The 13,056-nt window shown below is 40.2% G+C and overlaps 1 protein-coding gene across 1 annotated transcript; it reads left to right on the plus strand.

Annotated features, from left to right (window-relative positions):
* The first annotated feature begins 2,198 nt into the window (after nt 1-2,198).
* Nucleotides 2,199-12,454, plus strand: edem1 (ER degradation enhancer, mannosidase alpha-like 1). The gene is made up of 12 exons (XM_047348871.1): nt 2,199-2,823; nt 5,867-5,939; nt 6,362-6,465; nt 7,153-7,324; nt 7,417-7,600; nt 7,719-7,893; nt 8,819-8,939; nt 9,027-9,197; nt 9,285-9,358; nt 9,456-9,552; nt 10,034-10,219; nt 10,531-12,454. The coding sequence occupies exons 1-12, from the start codon at nt 2,354-2,356 to the stop codon at nt 10,618-10,620; spliced, it is 1,917 nt and encodes a 638-aa protein (XP_047204827.1). The 5' UTR covers nt 2,199-2,353; the 3' UTR covers nt 10,621-12,454.
* The last annotated feature ends 602 nt before the right edge of the window (nt 12,455-13,056 follow it).

Below are 13,056 nucleotides of genomic sequence, written 5' to 3' on the forward strand. Positions count from 1 at the left end.
GTGCCTTATTAAAAGCAAATGCATTGTTTCCCCTTTTTTTTTTTTTTTTTTTTTTAGTAGGATGGGTCGACTGATTTTTATTTTCTTTTTTTTTCTCAGTAAAACTCGAGGAACTCCATTTGGGTCACTCTTACTTTAAAAACATTTGCTTTATTTTTAGCCAAGCTTAATCAGTTAAATAAAGATTTGGGTAAACGGTTTGAAGGGTTTCCCATAGGTAGTAATACAAATAGAGACACCACTGAATGAGAAAGTGTGTCTAAACCTTTTTTTTGAGGTACATGTTTAATTATTTTCATTAAAAAAATTAGCATTTTTTATCATGCCGTCTAAAATTAAGTCAAACGTGTACACATTTGTGTTTAAACAGTTTTTTTGTCTTCGATGTAAATTTCACCAAATACAGGTCCTTCTCAAAATATTAGCATATTGTTATAAAGTTCATTATTTTCCATAATGTCATGATGAAAATTTAACATTCATATATTTTAGATTCATTGCACACTAACTGAAATATTTCAGGTTTTTTATTGTCTTAATACAGATTATTGTGGCATACAGCTCATGAAAACCCAAAATTCCTATCTCACAAAATTAGCATATCATTAAAAGGGTCTCTAAACGAGCTATGAACCTCATCATCTGAATCAACGAGTTAACTCTAAACACCTGCAAAAGATTCCTGAGGCCTTTAAAACTCCCAGCCTGGTTCATCACTCAAAACCTCAATCATGGGTAAGACTGCCGACCTGACTGCTGTCCAGAAGGCCACTATTGACACCCTCAAGCAAGAGGGTAAGACACAGAAAGAAATTTCTGAACAAATAGGCTGTTCCCAGAGTGCTGTATCAAGGCACCTCAGTGGGAAGTCTGTGGGAAGGAAAAAGTGTGGCAGAAAACGCTGCACAACGAGAAGAGGTGACCGGACCCTGAGGAAGATTGTGGAGAAGGGCCGATTCCAGACCTTGGGGGACCTGCGGAAGCAGTGGACTGAGTCTGGAGTAGAAACATCCACAGCCACCGTGCACAGGCGTGTGCAGGAAATGGGCTACAGGTGCCGCATTCCCCAGGTCAAGCCACTTTTGAACCAGAAACAGCGGCAGAAGCGTCTGACCTGGGCTACAGAGAAGCAGCACTGGACTGTTGCTCAGTGGTCCAAAGTACTTTTTTCGGATGAAAGCAAATTCTGCATGTCATTTGGAAATCAAGGTGCCAGAGTCTGGAGGAAGACTGGGGAGAAGGAAATGCCAAAATGCCAGAAGTCCAGTGTCAAGTACCCACAGTCAGTGATGGTCTGGGGTGCCGTGTCAGCTGCTGGTGTTGGTCCACTGTGTTTTATCAAGGGCAGGGTCAATGCAGCTAGCTATCACGAGATTTTGGAGCACTTCATGCTTCCATCTGCTGAAAAGCTTTATGGAGATGAAGATTTCATTTTTCAGCACAACCTGGCACCTGCTCACAGTGCCAAAACCACTGGTAAATGGTTTACTGACCATGGTATCACTGTGCTCAATTGGCCTGCCAACTCTCCTGACCTGAACCCCATAGAGAATCTGTGGGATATTGTGAAGAGAACGTTGAGAGACTCAAGACCCAACACTCTGGATGAGCTAAAGGCCGCTATCGAAGCATCCTGGGCCTCCATAAGACCTCAGCAGTGCCACAGGCTGATTGCCTCCATGCCACGCCGCATTGAAGCAGTCATTTCTGCAAAAGGATTCCCGATCAAGTATTGAGTGCATAACTGTACATGATTATTTGAAGGTTGACGTTTTTTGTATTAAAAACACTTTTCTTTTATTGATCGGATGAAATATGCTAATTTTGTGAGATAGGAATTTTGGGTTTTCATGAGCTGTATGCCAAAATCATCCGTATTAAGACAATAAAAGACCTGAAATATTTCAGTTAGTGTGCAATGAATCTAAAATATATGAATGTTCAATTTTCATCATGACATTATGGAAAATAATGAACTTTATCACAATATGCTAATATTTTGAGAAGGACCTGTAATGTTTCGACCGGTGACAGTTTCACTCCTGTGGCCTATTTTCATTGGTGCGTTACTCCAGAGTGCCACGAAACTCAACGCGAAGATTGACGTCTCGTTTTAGCCAATCAGCAAATGAACCCACCTTTCCAAATGAATTACGACAGGCAAGATTAGCCAATCAGATCCTCGGATCTGGGATGGGTTGGTTTGTTGACAGGAAGTGTGTGAGGAGGAATCCCCATCGTACGAGCCGCCTGCCTGTAGTTTAGCCAGACAAACAGCGGTCTAAGTGTTCGGAAACATCTCGGAGGTAATGAGGACTTCGATTATGTGCTTTAAGATCGACGTGGGGCAAAGATGCAATGGAGGTCAATAGTAGTTGGTCTGGTGTTCCTGAGACTCTCTGTAAACTGGGTTCTTTGGCTAGCCTTCGGGTTGGGACTTGACGTTAGCTCTGGATTCAACTTCCACCTCGGTTTTAATTTGCACAAATTAGACTTGCTGTTTAGGGAGGAAAAGGGGGCCGACTCGATCACTAGCACTTGGTCTCAACGAATCCAGGGCCACAAGTATGAAGAGACGGCGTCCACCTGTGCGAAGATCGGGGAGGATTCCCCCAGGAGGTCTTACATGAACCTCTTCGATGGCAACAGGGACGAGTACGTCCGGAGGTACAGCTCCTTCCCAGACTCGCTGAGGGCAAAAATGAAAGACATGGCTAAAGAAATGTTCTACTTTGGATACGAGAACTACATGACATATGCCTTTCCAGAGGACGAGCTTAATCCCATCGATTGTGAGGGGAGAGGTCCAGACGTGCTGAACCCGTGAGTCACTCTCTGAACTGTCCAGTCCTGATCTTTACCCCTCTGTTATTTTAACTAAACTCAGATTTGCCTTTTAAGTTTGTAGGCAAATAAGCTTGAAGTGCATCATATCAGCTAGCCCAGGCACCAAGGAGTTCATGGTCCACACAAAACATTCAGACTGTTTCAATGTTCCGCAACACAGTTCCTAAAGGTACACTGACCTGGATGTTTGAGATGTTTCACACCTGACTCAAAGGCATGAACTGCCTCAGCAATTTGTCATCAATGTATGCTAAACCAATTTAAATCAGGTGTATTAAGGCAGAAAATATGTTTGGCATGCAGAGTGCTGCAAGAACCAGGGCTGGGGAATAATGAAGAGAATTTTGAAATTTTACAAACTGCTTCCAAATCTGTTCATCAATCAGCATTTGTCACATGTCAGCCAATGTGGTTGTGTTGGTCACTCTGGCCCAAGCTGATCCCAGTGATCAGTAGGGTTGAGGTCAGGACTACAGGTCCTTCTCAAAATATTAGCATATTGTGATAAAGTTCATTATTTTCCATAATGTCATGATGAAAATTTAACATTCATATATTTTAGATTCATTGCACACTAACTGAAATATTTCAGGTCTTTTATTGTCTTAATACGGATGATTGTGGCATACAGCTCATGAAAACCCAAAATTCCTATCTCACAAAATTAGCACATTTCATCCGATCAATAAAAGAAAAGTGTTTTTAATACAAAAAACGTCAACCTTCAAATAATCATGTACAGTTATGCACTCAATACTTGGTCGGGAATCCTTTTGCAGAAATGACTGCTTCAATGCGGCGTGGCATGGAGGCAATCAGCCTGTGGCACTGCTGAGGTCTTATGGAGGCCCAGGATGCTTCGATAGCGGCCTTTAGCTCATCCAGAGTGTTGGGTCTTGAGTCTCTCAACGTTCTCTTCACAATATCCCACAGATTCTCTATGGGGTTCAGGTCAGGAGAGTTGGCAGGCCAATTGAGCACAGTGATACCATGGTCAGTAAACCATTTACCAGTGGTTTTGGCACTGTGAGCAGGTGCCAGGTCGTGCTGAAAAATGAAATCTTCATCTCCATAAAGCTTTTCAGCAGATGGAAGCATGAAGTGCTCCAAAATCTCCTGATAGCTAGCTGCATTGACCCTGGCCTTGATAAAACACAGTGGACCAACACCAGCAGCTGACACGGCACCCTAGACCATCACTGACTTGACACTGGACTTCTGGCATTTTGGCATTTCCTTCTCCCCAGTCTTCCTCCAGACTCTGGCACCTTGATTTCCAAATGACATGCAGAATTTGCTTTCATCCGAAAAAAGTACTTTGGACCACTGAGCAACAGTCCAGTGCTGCTTCTCTGTAGCCCAGGACTGGGGAATGCGGCACCTGTAGCCCATTTCCTGCACACGCCTGTGCACGGTGGCTCTGGATGTTTCTACTCCAGACTCAGTCCACTGCTTCCGCAGGTCCCCCAAGGTCTGGAATCGGCCCTTCTCCACAATCTTCCTCAGGGTCCGGTCACCTCTTCTCGTTGTGCAGCGTTTTCTGCCACACTTTTTCCTTCCCACAGACTTCCCACTGAGGTGCCTTGATACAGCACTCTGGGAACAGCCTATTCGTTCAGAAGTTTCTTTCTGTGTCTTACCTTCTTGCTTGAGGGTGTCAATAGTAGCCTTCTGGACAGCAGTCAGGTCGGCAGTCTTATCCATGATTGGGGTTTTGAGTGATGAACCAGGCTGGGAGTTTTAAAGGCCTCAGGAATCTTTTGCAGGTGTTTAGAGTTAACTCGTTGATTCAGATGATTAGGTTCATAGCTCGTTTAGAGACCCTTTTAATGATATGCTAATTTTGTGAGATAGGAATTTTGGGTTTTCATGAGCTGTATGCCAAAATCATCCGTATTAAGACAATAAAAGACCTGAAATATTTCAGTTAGTGTGCAATGAATCTAAAATATATGAATGTTAAATTTTCATCATGACATTATGGAAAATAATGAACTTTATCACAATATGCTAATATTTTGAGAAGGACCTGTACATCCTCCTCACTTGCAAATTCTGGAGGTAGTCTTTGATAAACCCTGCTTTGTGGAGCTCAGCAGTGACATCTTGGAAGATGAAGTCCAGTCTCTAATGGAGATATTAGGTTGCAGAGCCTAATGTCAATGTTTCTCTTTTTTGAGATCACCTCCAACGAAACAAGACTCAATATTCCCTCACTGGAATAACGAGTCTTCTTGGCAGAGAGGTTTTGGCAAGTTTTTTTATTGGTGCAACCCACAAACTCAAGTCTGCTGCTCAACCCACAAATGCATTTTCCTTAAATGTGGCACCATTTTAAAGGAAAATAAACAGGCCTTCCAGTGGTATAAGATTTATTGCCAAAACTAAGAGATATCGTCCAAAAACAAATTTCCTTACTTTTTAAAAATTTGATGTTTTGATGAATAGATCAGTAACACTAAATCAAGCTTTAAAGTCTGGTTTTCCTAATTCCATTTTAGTTGAACAAACTAATAATAAGGACTTTTCAATTAAGAAAAAGTACATTGACTGTCATTTAACCTTCATGAAGAAATGTATTCGTTAGAAATTAAGAACTTTTTGGTACAGAAGTAAAGTGATCCATAAACAGGTCAGCACACATTCTTTTTATAAATGTATTTGGTTTTGCACATTTGGGAGACTGTGACTGAACAGTTTTACAAAACTCCTCAGCATCGTTTATAGCTTAATGTAGGTCAGATTCTATTACAGAGTAACGTTAGAAGGAAAGCAATATCTCTATAGAGATGTTGGAGCAATATTTAGCAGTTGAAATGAAGATAAGATCCTTTTGTTTTCAGATCAGCTGCATATTTCCAAAAGGAAGCAAACTGTGTGACTATGAAGACTTCACAAGACTGTTTACATGTCTTCCACAAACATAAGATTGCGACCACTCTGTACAACAAAATGTACTTTCTGTTTTGTGATGTCTTGAGGAAGTGTTTCCACTTTTACCTTTTACCTGTTGTTCTAGGTCGAACATCAACATTAATGACGTCTTGGGGAACTATTCACTAACACTCATTGACACCTTAGACACCCTACTAGTAAGTTGGTTTCTACTTGGTTTTTGTGTTGTTTATTGGAGAAAACCTCTGGGAAGATGGTTTGAACAGGAAATAATATAAAAATACAAAATTAGAATATAATTAGAATATAAATCTGATATCTTTCCGAGCTTTATGTGCTTAATGAGCTTTTTTTCCCCCCTTATCCCAACATTGCCAGTCACTAGTGACAGGTTCTGTGTAAGGGTGTTTACCACTGCCTCTGTTATTAAAGTTATGGTCTTTTGCTGCTTTAAAAAAAATACCCTCTTTTGAATCAGCCATGTAGTGTTTGAGTATCAGCCTAAAGGTTGGCCTTTAAGGCCTTTCCTTTAACCCCAGCAGCAGCATTCACAATCTTAAACAAACCAGAAAGATAATGCAAAATAAACTGTGGTAAACTGGGCGTCTTGTTTTACCAGGTGCTTGGCAATGTGACAGAGTTCCAGAGAGCCGTCAGACTGGTTATAGATACCGTGTCTTTTGATAAGGACTCAACAGTGCAAGTCTTCGAGGCAAACATCAGGTACAAATGTCACCTCAGATTTGTCCAAAAACTGTCCAGCTTGTGGTCCATTTTAAGGTTCTCTCTTACTGCAGTTTAGAAAAGTAAATATTGTGTTCGCTAAGACATGATAGGGCATTAATCTCAGCAATTTGTGATATTTCAAATGATCACGTTTTAAGCATTTTTGGACATGATTGGGTTATTCAGCTTCCTGCTTTTCTGTATGTGGCTTGTTTCCCTTGGTGGTGTAACTCATACTTGCTTTTTGGATATCATTTAGAGATGCACTGATCGACATTTTGTGGCCAATTTTCAATTATCGGCTTTTAAGAAGCATTGACTGATAAAAGGACAGAGTTAAAAATATTTTCTTTTGAGCCTTCTTGGATTGAGCGGTCATTAATTATCTATATTAGGAGCAGAGGCGACATCATGTCGTGTGTGAGAGAGCATTTGCTGTAGAACAGGGTTTACTATTGTTTTTAAACAAATAAATTTAAATTTGTCGTTATTATGTGTATATTATTATTTGTCAGGGCTGATTAAGCAGCAAATCGTGTAATTTTGGTCAGCGGTAAATATCTTGGTGCATCTCTGATAACATTATTTCAAATGTACAAATCCACTGAAAACATAAACATGCCTCTGTGTCTCTGTATTATCTGAAAGGTATACAATTCTTATGTTCGTTTTTTATCTTTACAGAATCCTTGGAAGCCTTATCTCAGCACATATTCTGCTGACTGACCCGAAACACCCATTTGGAGAGGTGGGCTTCAAAGATTATGATAACGAGCTTCTGCATCTGGCTCACGACCTGGCTGTGCGCTTGCTCCCTGCTTTCGAGAACACCAGCACGGGCATTCCTTACCCCAGGGTAAGTGGGATCACTCTTGCGATTCGAACGGAAATTTTCCCTTCTCCGTGTGCAAGATCCAGACTGATCATTTGTTTGTGTCCTGCATGCAGGTGAACCTGAAGACCGGGGTTCCTCAGGACAGCGTCAATGAGACGTGCACTGCAGGAGCTGGGTCCCTACTGGTGGAGTTCGGCATTCTCAGCCGCCTGATTGGGGATTCAACGTTTGAATGGGTGGCGAGGCGAGCCGTCAGAGCTCTGTGGAATCTGAGAAGCAACAAAACTGGTCTGTTGGGTAAGGAAAGCTTCCAACTGGTGTGAAGGACTTTTAATTTCACTATGCCTGCCTAATATTTCTCTCTTGCCTGATATTGCCAATGGTGCAAACGTCTCTCTGTGGTTTCTCTCCTCAGGAAATGTTATTAATATCCAAACAGGCCAGTGGGTCGGCAAGCAAAGTGGTCTTGGAGCTGGAATGGACTCTTTTTATGAGTATTTGCTTAAATCGTACATCCTTTTTGGTGAGAACGAGGACTACCGGATGTTTAAAGCTGCTTATGAAAGCATCCAGAACCACCTGAGAAGAGGGTGAGTCCCAAACTGAATGAGTTGGACAGTTCGATTTTCTACTGCATTGTTAAGGTTCTCATTAGGTTGCAGTAATGTGAAAATATCATAGTAAAATGATCTATGTTTGTTAGGGAAGGGCCAAATAGAGGAATTAAAGTCCTTGAGGTATGCCTCTACAAGCTTTGCGCATCTAGAGATGGAACATCGCCCATTCTTTTTCGCAAAATAGCTTAGGCTCAGTCAGACTGAACAAAGACCTTCTGTGAACAGAAATATTAGAGTCTTAAAACAGATTCTCATTGGGTTTGGACTGGACTTGACGAGGCTGTTTTAACACATGGATTTACATTGATCGAAACGGTTCCAGTGTAGCTCTGGCTGTATATTCAGTGTCGTTGTCCTACTTGAAGGTGAACCTCTACCCCAGTTTTCTGTAGCCTCTAGCAGGGTTTCTTTAAGGATCGTCCTGATTTTAGCTTCATCGTTCTTCCCATCACATCTGACTAATGTCCCTATCACTGTTAAAGAAATGCATCCTCCACACCTGACTGAAGTGAAGAGATGAATAGGCTTCTGTAACACTTAAAGGTATGCTAAAGATGTCATGCAATCATTTTGATCAGGTAAACATCCTAAACATGCAGGACATTGGGTCCTGAACACTGGGGTTTGGGGCCACTATCCTATGTAGCTTGTAGCAAACCTTCACCAGAACTTCTTATGGATTTTATTTCAACAATTGAATACTCCTTGCCAGTCTTCCACTAAGGTGAGATTTGTAGTTGACCTGTTGAGAGATTCTCCCACCTGAGCTGTGGATCTTTGTAGCTCCTCCAAAGAACCAAAGACCCTCTTGACTGCTTCTCTAATAATATTTTATTTGGAGATGAACATTGTTTAACTGAATACTGTGAAATCTTGTCCCTTTGTTTTTCTTTTGCAGGCGAGAGTCTTGCAATGAAGGCGAGGGTGACCCACCTCTCTATGTTAATGTGAACATGTTTAGCGGTGAGATAATGAACACTTGGATCGACTCCCTTCAGGCCTTTTTTCCTGGGCTGCAGGTGGGGTTGTTTACTTTCTACTAAGAGAAATTTTAGTTAAAATGTTTTGTTGCCATAAACTAAAATAAGGGTACACATAACTCATAGGTTCTGAATGGGGATATTGATGATGCCATTTGCCTGCACGCCTTCTACTATGCCATCTGGAAGCGCTTTGGGGCTCTGCCGGAGAGATATAACTGGCAACTGAAGGCTCCCGATGTGTTATTTTACCCTTTAAGACCAGAGCTTGTGGAGTCGACCTACCTGCTGTACCAGGTAATAACACTGACAGCATTAATTATTTGTGGCTGAATGTTGTTTTGCAGTTGAGAGTAATTTTTCGTGTTCACTTTCTTCTCACAGGCGACAAAAAATCCTTTCTATTTGCATGTTGGAATGGATATCCTCCAGAGCCTTGAAAAAAATGCTAAAGTCAGGTATGGATCTCATACTTATGTTTCATGTCTTGCTTATTTTGGACATGTATACATGTAGTTGTTTATTTTACACTGAATTGTGGTGTGTTTCTTTCAGGTGCGGATATGCCACACTCCACCATGTTGTGGAGAAATCCAAAGAAGATCGCATGGAAAGCTTTTTCCTCAGTGAAACCTGCAAATACCTTTATCTTGTAAGTTCCAAGCTGAGGCATTACTGTGAATTATAGAAATATACAGGAGCAAAACATATTTTGTAATTTGTTTTGGTTTTTAAGGCTGAAGTGTACTTTAAAGACAAAGGCGTAGGGTTTAGTCGTCTCTAGTGATAAAATGGAAGACTTGCAATCTAGGAATTACTTTAATCTTTGATGAAAAGCCAAGTTAATGTAAACATACATAAACGTAGGGTTAAGGGTCTTCTTTTAAGACAGTTTTTAAATTGGGTCTCACTCTTATTATTATTATTATTATTATTATTGCAGCAGATCTCCAGTGTATGAAGGAGAATTAAAATAAACATTTTTTTGGAAGAAATATCATGACATTATTACCTTCCACATGCCAAGAGGTCATTTGCTTTTACTATTGTGAGAGGTTTTTGCCCTCCATACAGTATTTTGAATAAATGCATTGATTTTTTATTTTTATTTTGTCTATTCATCTGCATTGCAGCTGTTTGACGAGAACAACCCACTGCACCAGTCCGATAACAAGTACATCTTCACTACAGAAGGTCATGTTGTGCCAATAGACAAGCGCTTCAGGGAAAAACAGTGGAACGATTTGTCTCCATGCGAAGAGGGAGTGCTGGCAGAACCAGAACCGAACAACCAGTTGCCTCCAAGCAACATCAGTAACGTAAGACTATCATCCTCATTAAGTACAACTAACAGTTACAACCATTCCAGCTGCAATTAGTTAAAATGAAAACACCAGAAAAACCATTAGTCCCAGGGTGTGGATTAGTATGGAAATAGAAAATCAAATATGTAGAATATTTGGATTTCCAGATGTTATTGCCCATTCCTTTTTCCTTATTTATCCATCCATCCTTCTGTCTGTCCGTCCAAGGATTTAAGTAATCTAAATGTGGAAACACATGTAATGTTGACATTAAAGATTGTGTAGGAACTCTGTATTTACACTCTTTCTTCCATCTTGCGCTGCAGTGTAACAGAATTCCAGAGGAGCGCCGGTATGCTCTGCCATTAAAGAGTGTCTACATGAGGCAGATTGATCATATGGTGGGACTTTTTTGAGGAAAAAGAAGAAATGTGGTGAAGGTGGTTTTAGAAGACTTGAGAGGAGGACCTTCTGTGCATCATGTCTGGGAAGCAGGAAACAGACTCTAATGCATCCTGAGAAGAGAATTTTATTACTTACTATATTAAAGAAAAGGTTTTTGGTTGTGGAGCATGGCGCCACCAAAGGTGACAACTCTCAGGTCAAGAAAATCAGTTTTCACTCTCAACCGAGATTAAGAGGGTTTTAAACCAACCAAGGTATCTGGTCCAGTATTTGTTGATAAACATTGCATGTATGTGTGTGTTTGAAACTACAGCAGAGCTGTGAGTTGTGACAAAAATAATCTGACAATGGGATGTGTGCCATCAGTCTCACATTAATTCAGCACATAGCCTATAAAAAATGTTGACCTTTAAGAAAACCAATCCCCAAACCTGAGAATAAGTGCCTCTTTTGAAGTTGATATACTTGATTAGATCAGTGCTTTTATATGAGGGCTACAAGGACAGTTTTTAAAAGGCTTAAAACAGCTGCTTTTCACTCCAGATATCTTTCACTCATAAACAGCATTACTGCAAAGTTTTGGTTTTGTTTCTCAAAATTACCGAGTAAAATTTTAAAAGCAGAGATGCACCGATCTGAATCTAATGGCAAAGTGCTGGGCTGTGATACTGATTTTAGCCAATTCTAATTTCTCTTTAAGAACTATAAAATAAAAATAGTTGAAAAAGCATTCTTTTTTCCCTAACTATCTGCTGTGAGAAGTCATTAATTATTTATGTTCGGAGCAAATGTGAAATCACAGTTCGGGCGTGAGAGAGCAGTCACTGTAAAACAGTGTTCTGTAATCTTATAATGGCAGCATGGCTACCATTACTAAAACAGTATTCTCTGAGTGTTTTCTAGAGAGTGTACTTTAACTCTTAGATTTCCAAAATGCAGCAAAAATGTCCAAATCTAGCTTGTTTCATGGCACTTGGAGGTAAAAGGCTCCAGAGGATAATCATAGCAACTTTGTGGTACTCTGTTCAGGCTTCCTGTTATCAGCTGAATGTTTTGCTCTCTCCCACAGCCTGAATGAACCACAGTTCTGTCCCAGCATGTCATGCAAAATAGTTTAGTTTTTAAATAGCTTTTTATACGTTTTGTACTTCCGCCGACTTCATTTTTATTCACCTAATGAAGTTCTTTACTCTATAATACCATGTACACAGAGAGAGTTCGGAAAAAGATCTGGTTTTTGAATTTCCGACCTGCTAATCACCAGCCAGAGCTGCAAAATTGTCCGATATCGGTCACCAATCAATTTCTTGATGAATCTCTACTAAAATGCTAATGCATATCTAGTCAGGAACAGAAAGTCTGAAGAGTAAACTATGTCTTGCCTTTGACACGTCTGATTATACTGAGAAAATCAAGTGTTTATCTTGCAAGCTTTTAATGACTATGTCTTGGAAAAGGCAAATAGATGCTGAATTGTGAGGTACATTCTGATGTGTACCTCTCATCAGAGTGAGGTTCAGGGATGACTCTTTAAGTGCCTTATATTTGTCTAAGTATTTCCGGAAGTTATATGGACAGTTTTGATATTGCACAAATGTTTCATTCCATGTTTATCTGCAGTTTTTCTTTTTATCCATCACAAGCCATAAAATGTTTTTTTTTTTTTATGCTAAGTTTATATTTGTGATAATTCTGCTGCATTGTTTATGATTTGTACTTGTACAGAAGAGACTGAAGCTGTTTCTTTTAGTGCACATCATAGGTGGTTAAAAACTCAGGGTTTAATAGAAATACAAAAATCAGTGAATGATTTTGTAAGAAATAAAATTGTAATGTTGCCTACTACTTTCTGTTTTATGATGGCCTTTATTATTTATGTTTCCATTGTTTCCAATATTGAGATACAGACGTATGCAATATTACTCTAAATCATTTTTAAAAAGTGTCTAACTTCAGGATCCACTGATATCTTAACGATATCTGTCTGATTTCTGCTGCCGTGTAATTCTGCTGCGGTTCTTGATGTCGGGGTGTTAATGTCTGCTTTATTTTGTTTGCATTCGCTTTATTATGTCTGCATTCATGACAAATAACCTGTGAAATCCCAGGTCAGGTTATGCTGCTGAATCCACGCTTATTTAAATGTAGCAATGTTTGGCGAAGCTGTGGCTACATCTAACTTCTCTGTTTCTCACAGATACAAGCACAACCACATACACAGATCTCTGCGTTACTAACGGCTCCCTTCAGGATGTGATGCAACCACGCGTAGTTCTCAGCAGTGGTCAACGTTTATCAGCGTAAACTCTTGACGCATTGGAAACTAAGGCTTCCATATAAATGCACCTCAGCCCTTCTGTAGATATTTGCGAGGGAGGCAAATGCAGATATTGTGACTTGCAAAAGTATTCATACGCCTTCAGGTTTTCCTTCACATTTTAGAACAT

The sequence above is a fragment of the Girardinichthys multiradiatus genome, chromosome 20 (assembly GCF_021462225.1).
Source record: "Girardinichthys multiradiatus isolate DD_20200921_A chromosome 20, DD_fGirMul_XY1, whole genome shotgun sequence".
In the NCBI taxonomy this organism is placed as follows: domain Eukaryota; kingdom Metazoa; phylum Chordata; class Actinopteri; order Cyprinodontiformes; family Goodeidae; genus Girardinichthys; species Girardinichthys multiradiatus.

Coding starts and splice junctions, on each gene's coding strand:
- edem1 (XM_047348871.1), top strand. CDS start 2,354: ATGCAATGGAGGTCAATAGTAGTTGGTCTGGTGTTCCTGAGACTCTCT. Junction 7,601..7,718: donor CAACAAAACTGGTCTGTTGG/GTAAGGAAAGCT, acceptor TTCTCTCCTCAG/GAAATGTTATTAATATCCAA. Junction 7,894..8,818: donor CAGAACCACCTGAGAAGAGG/GTGAGTCCCAAA, acceptor TTTCTTTTGCAG/GCGAGAGTCTTGCAATGAAG.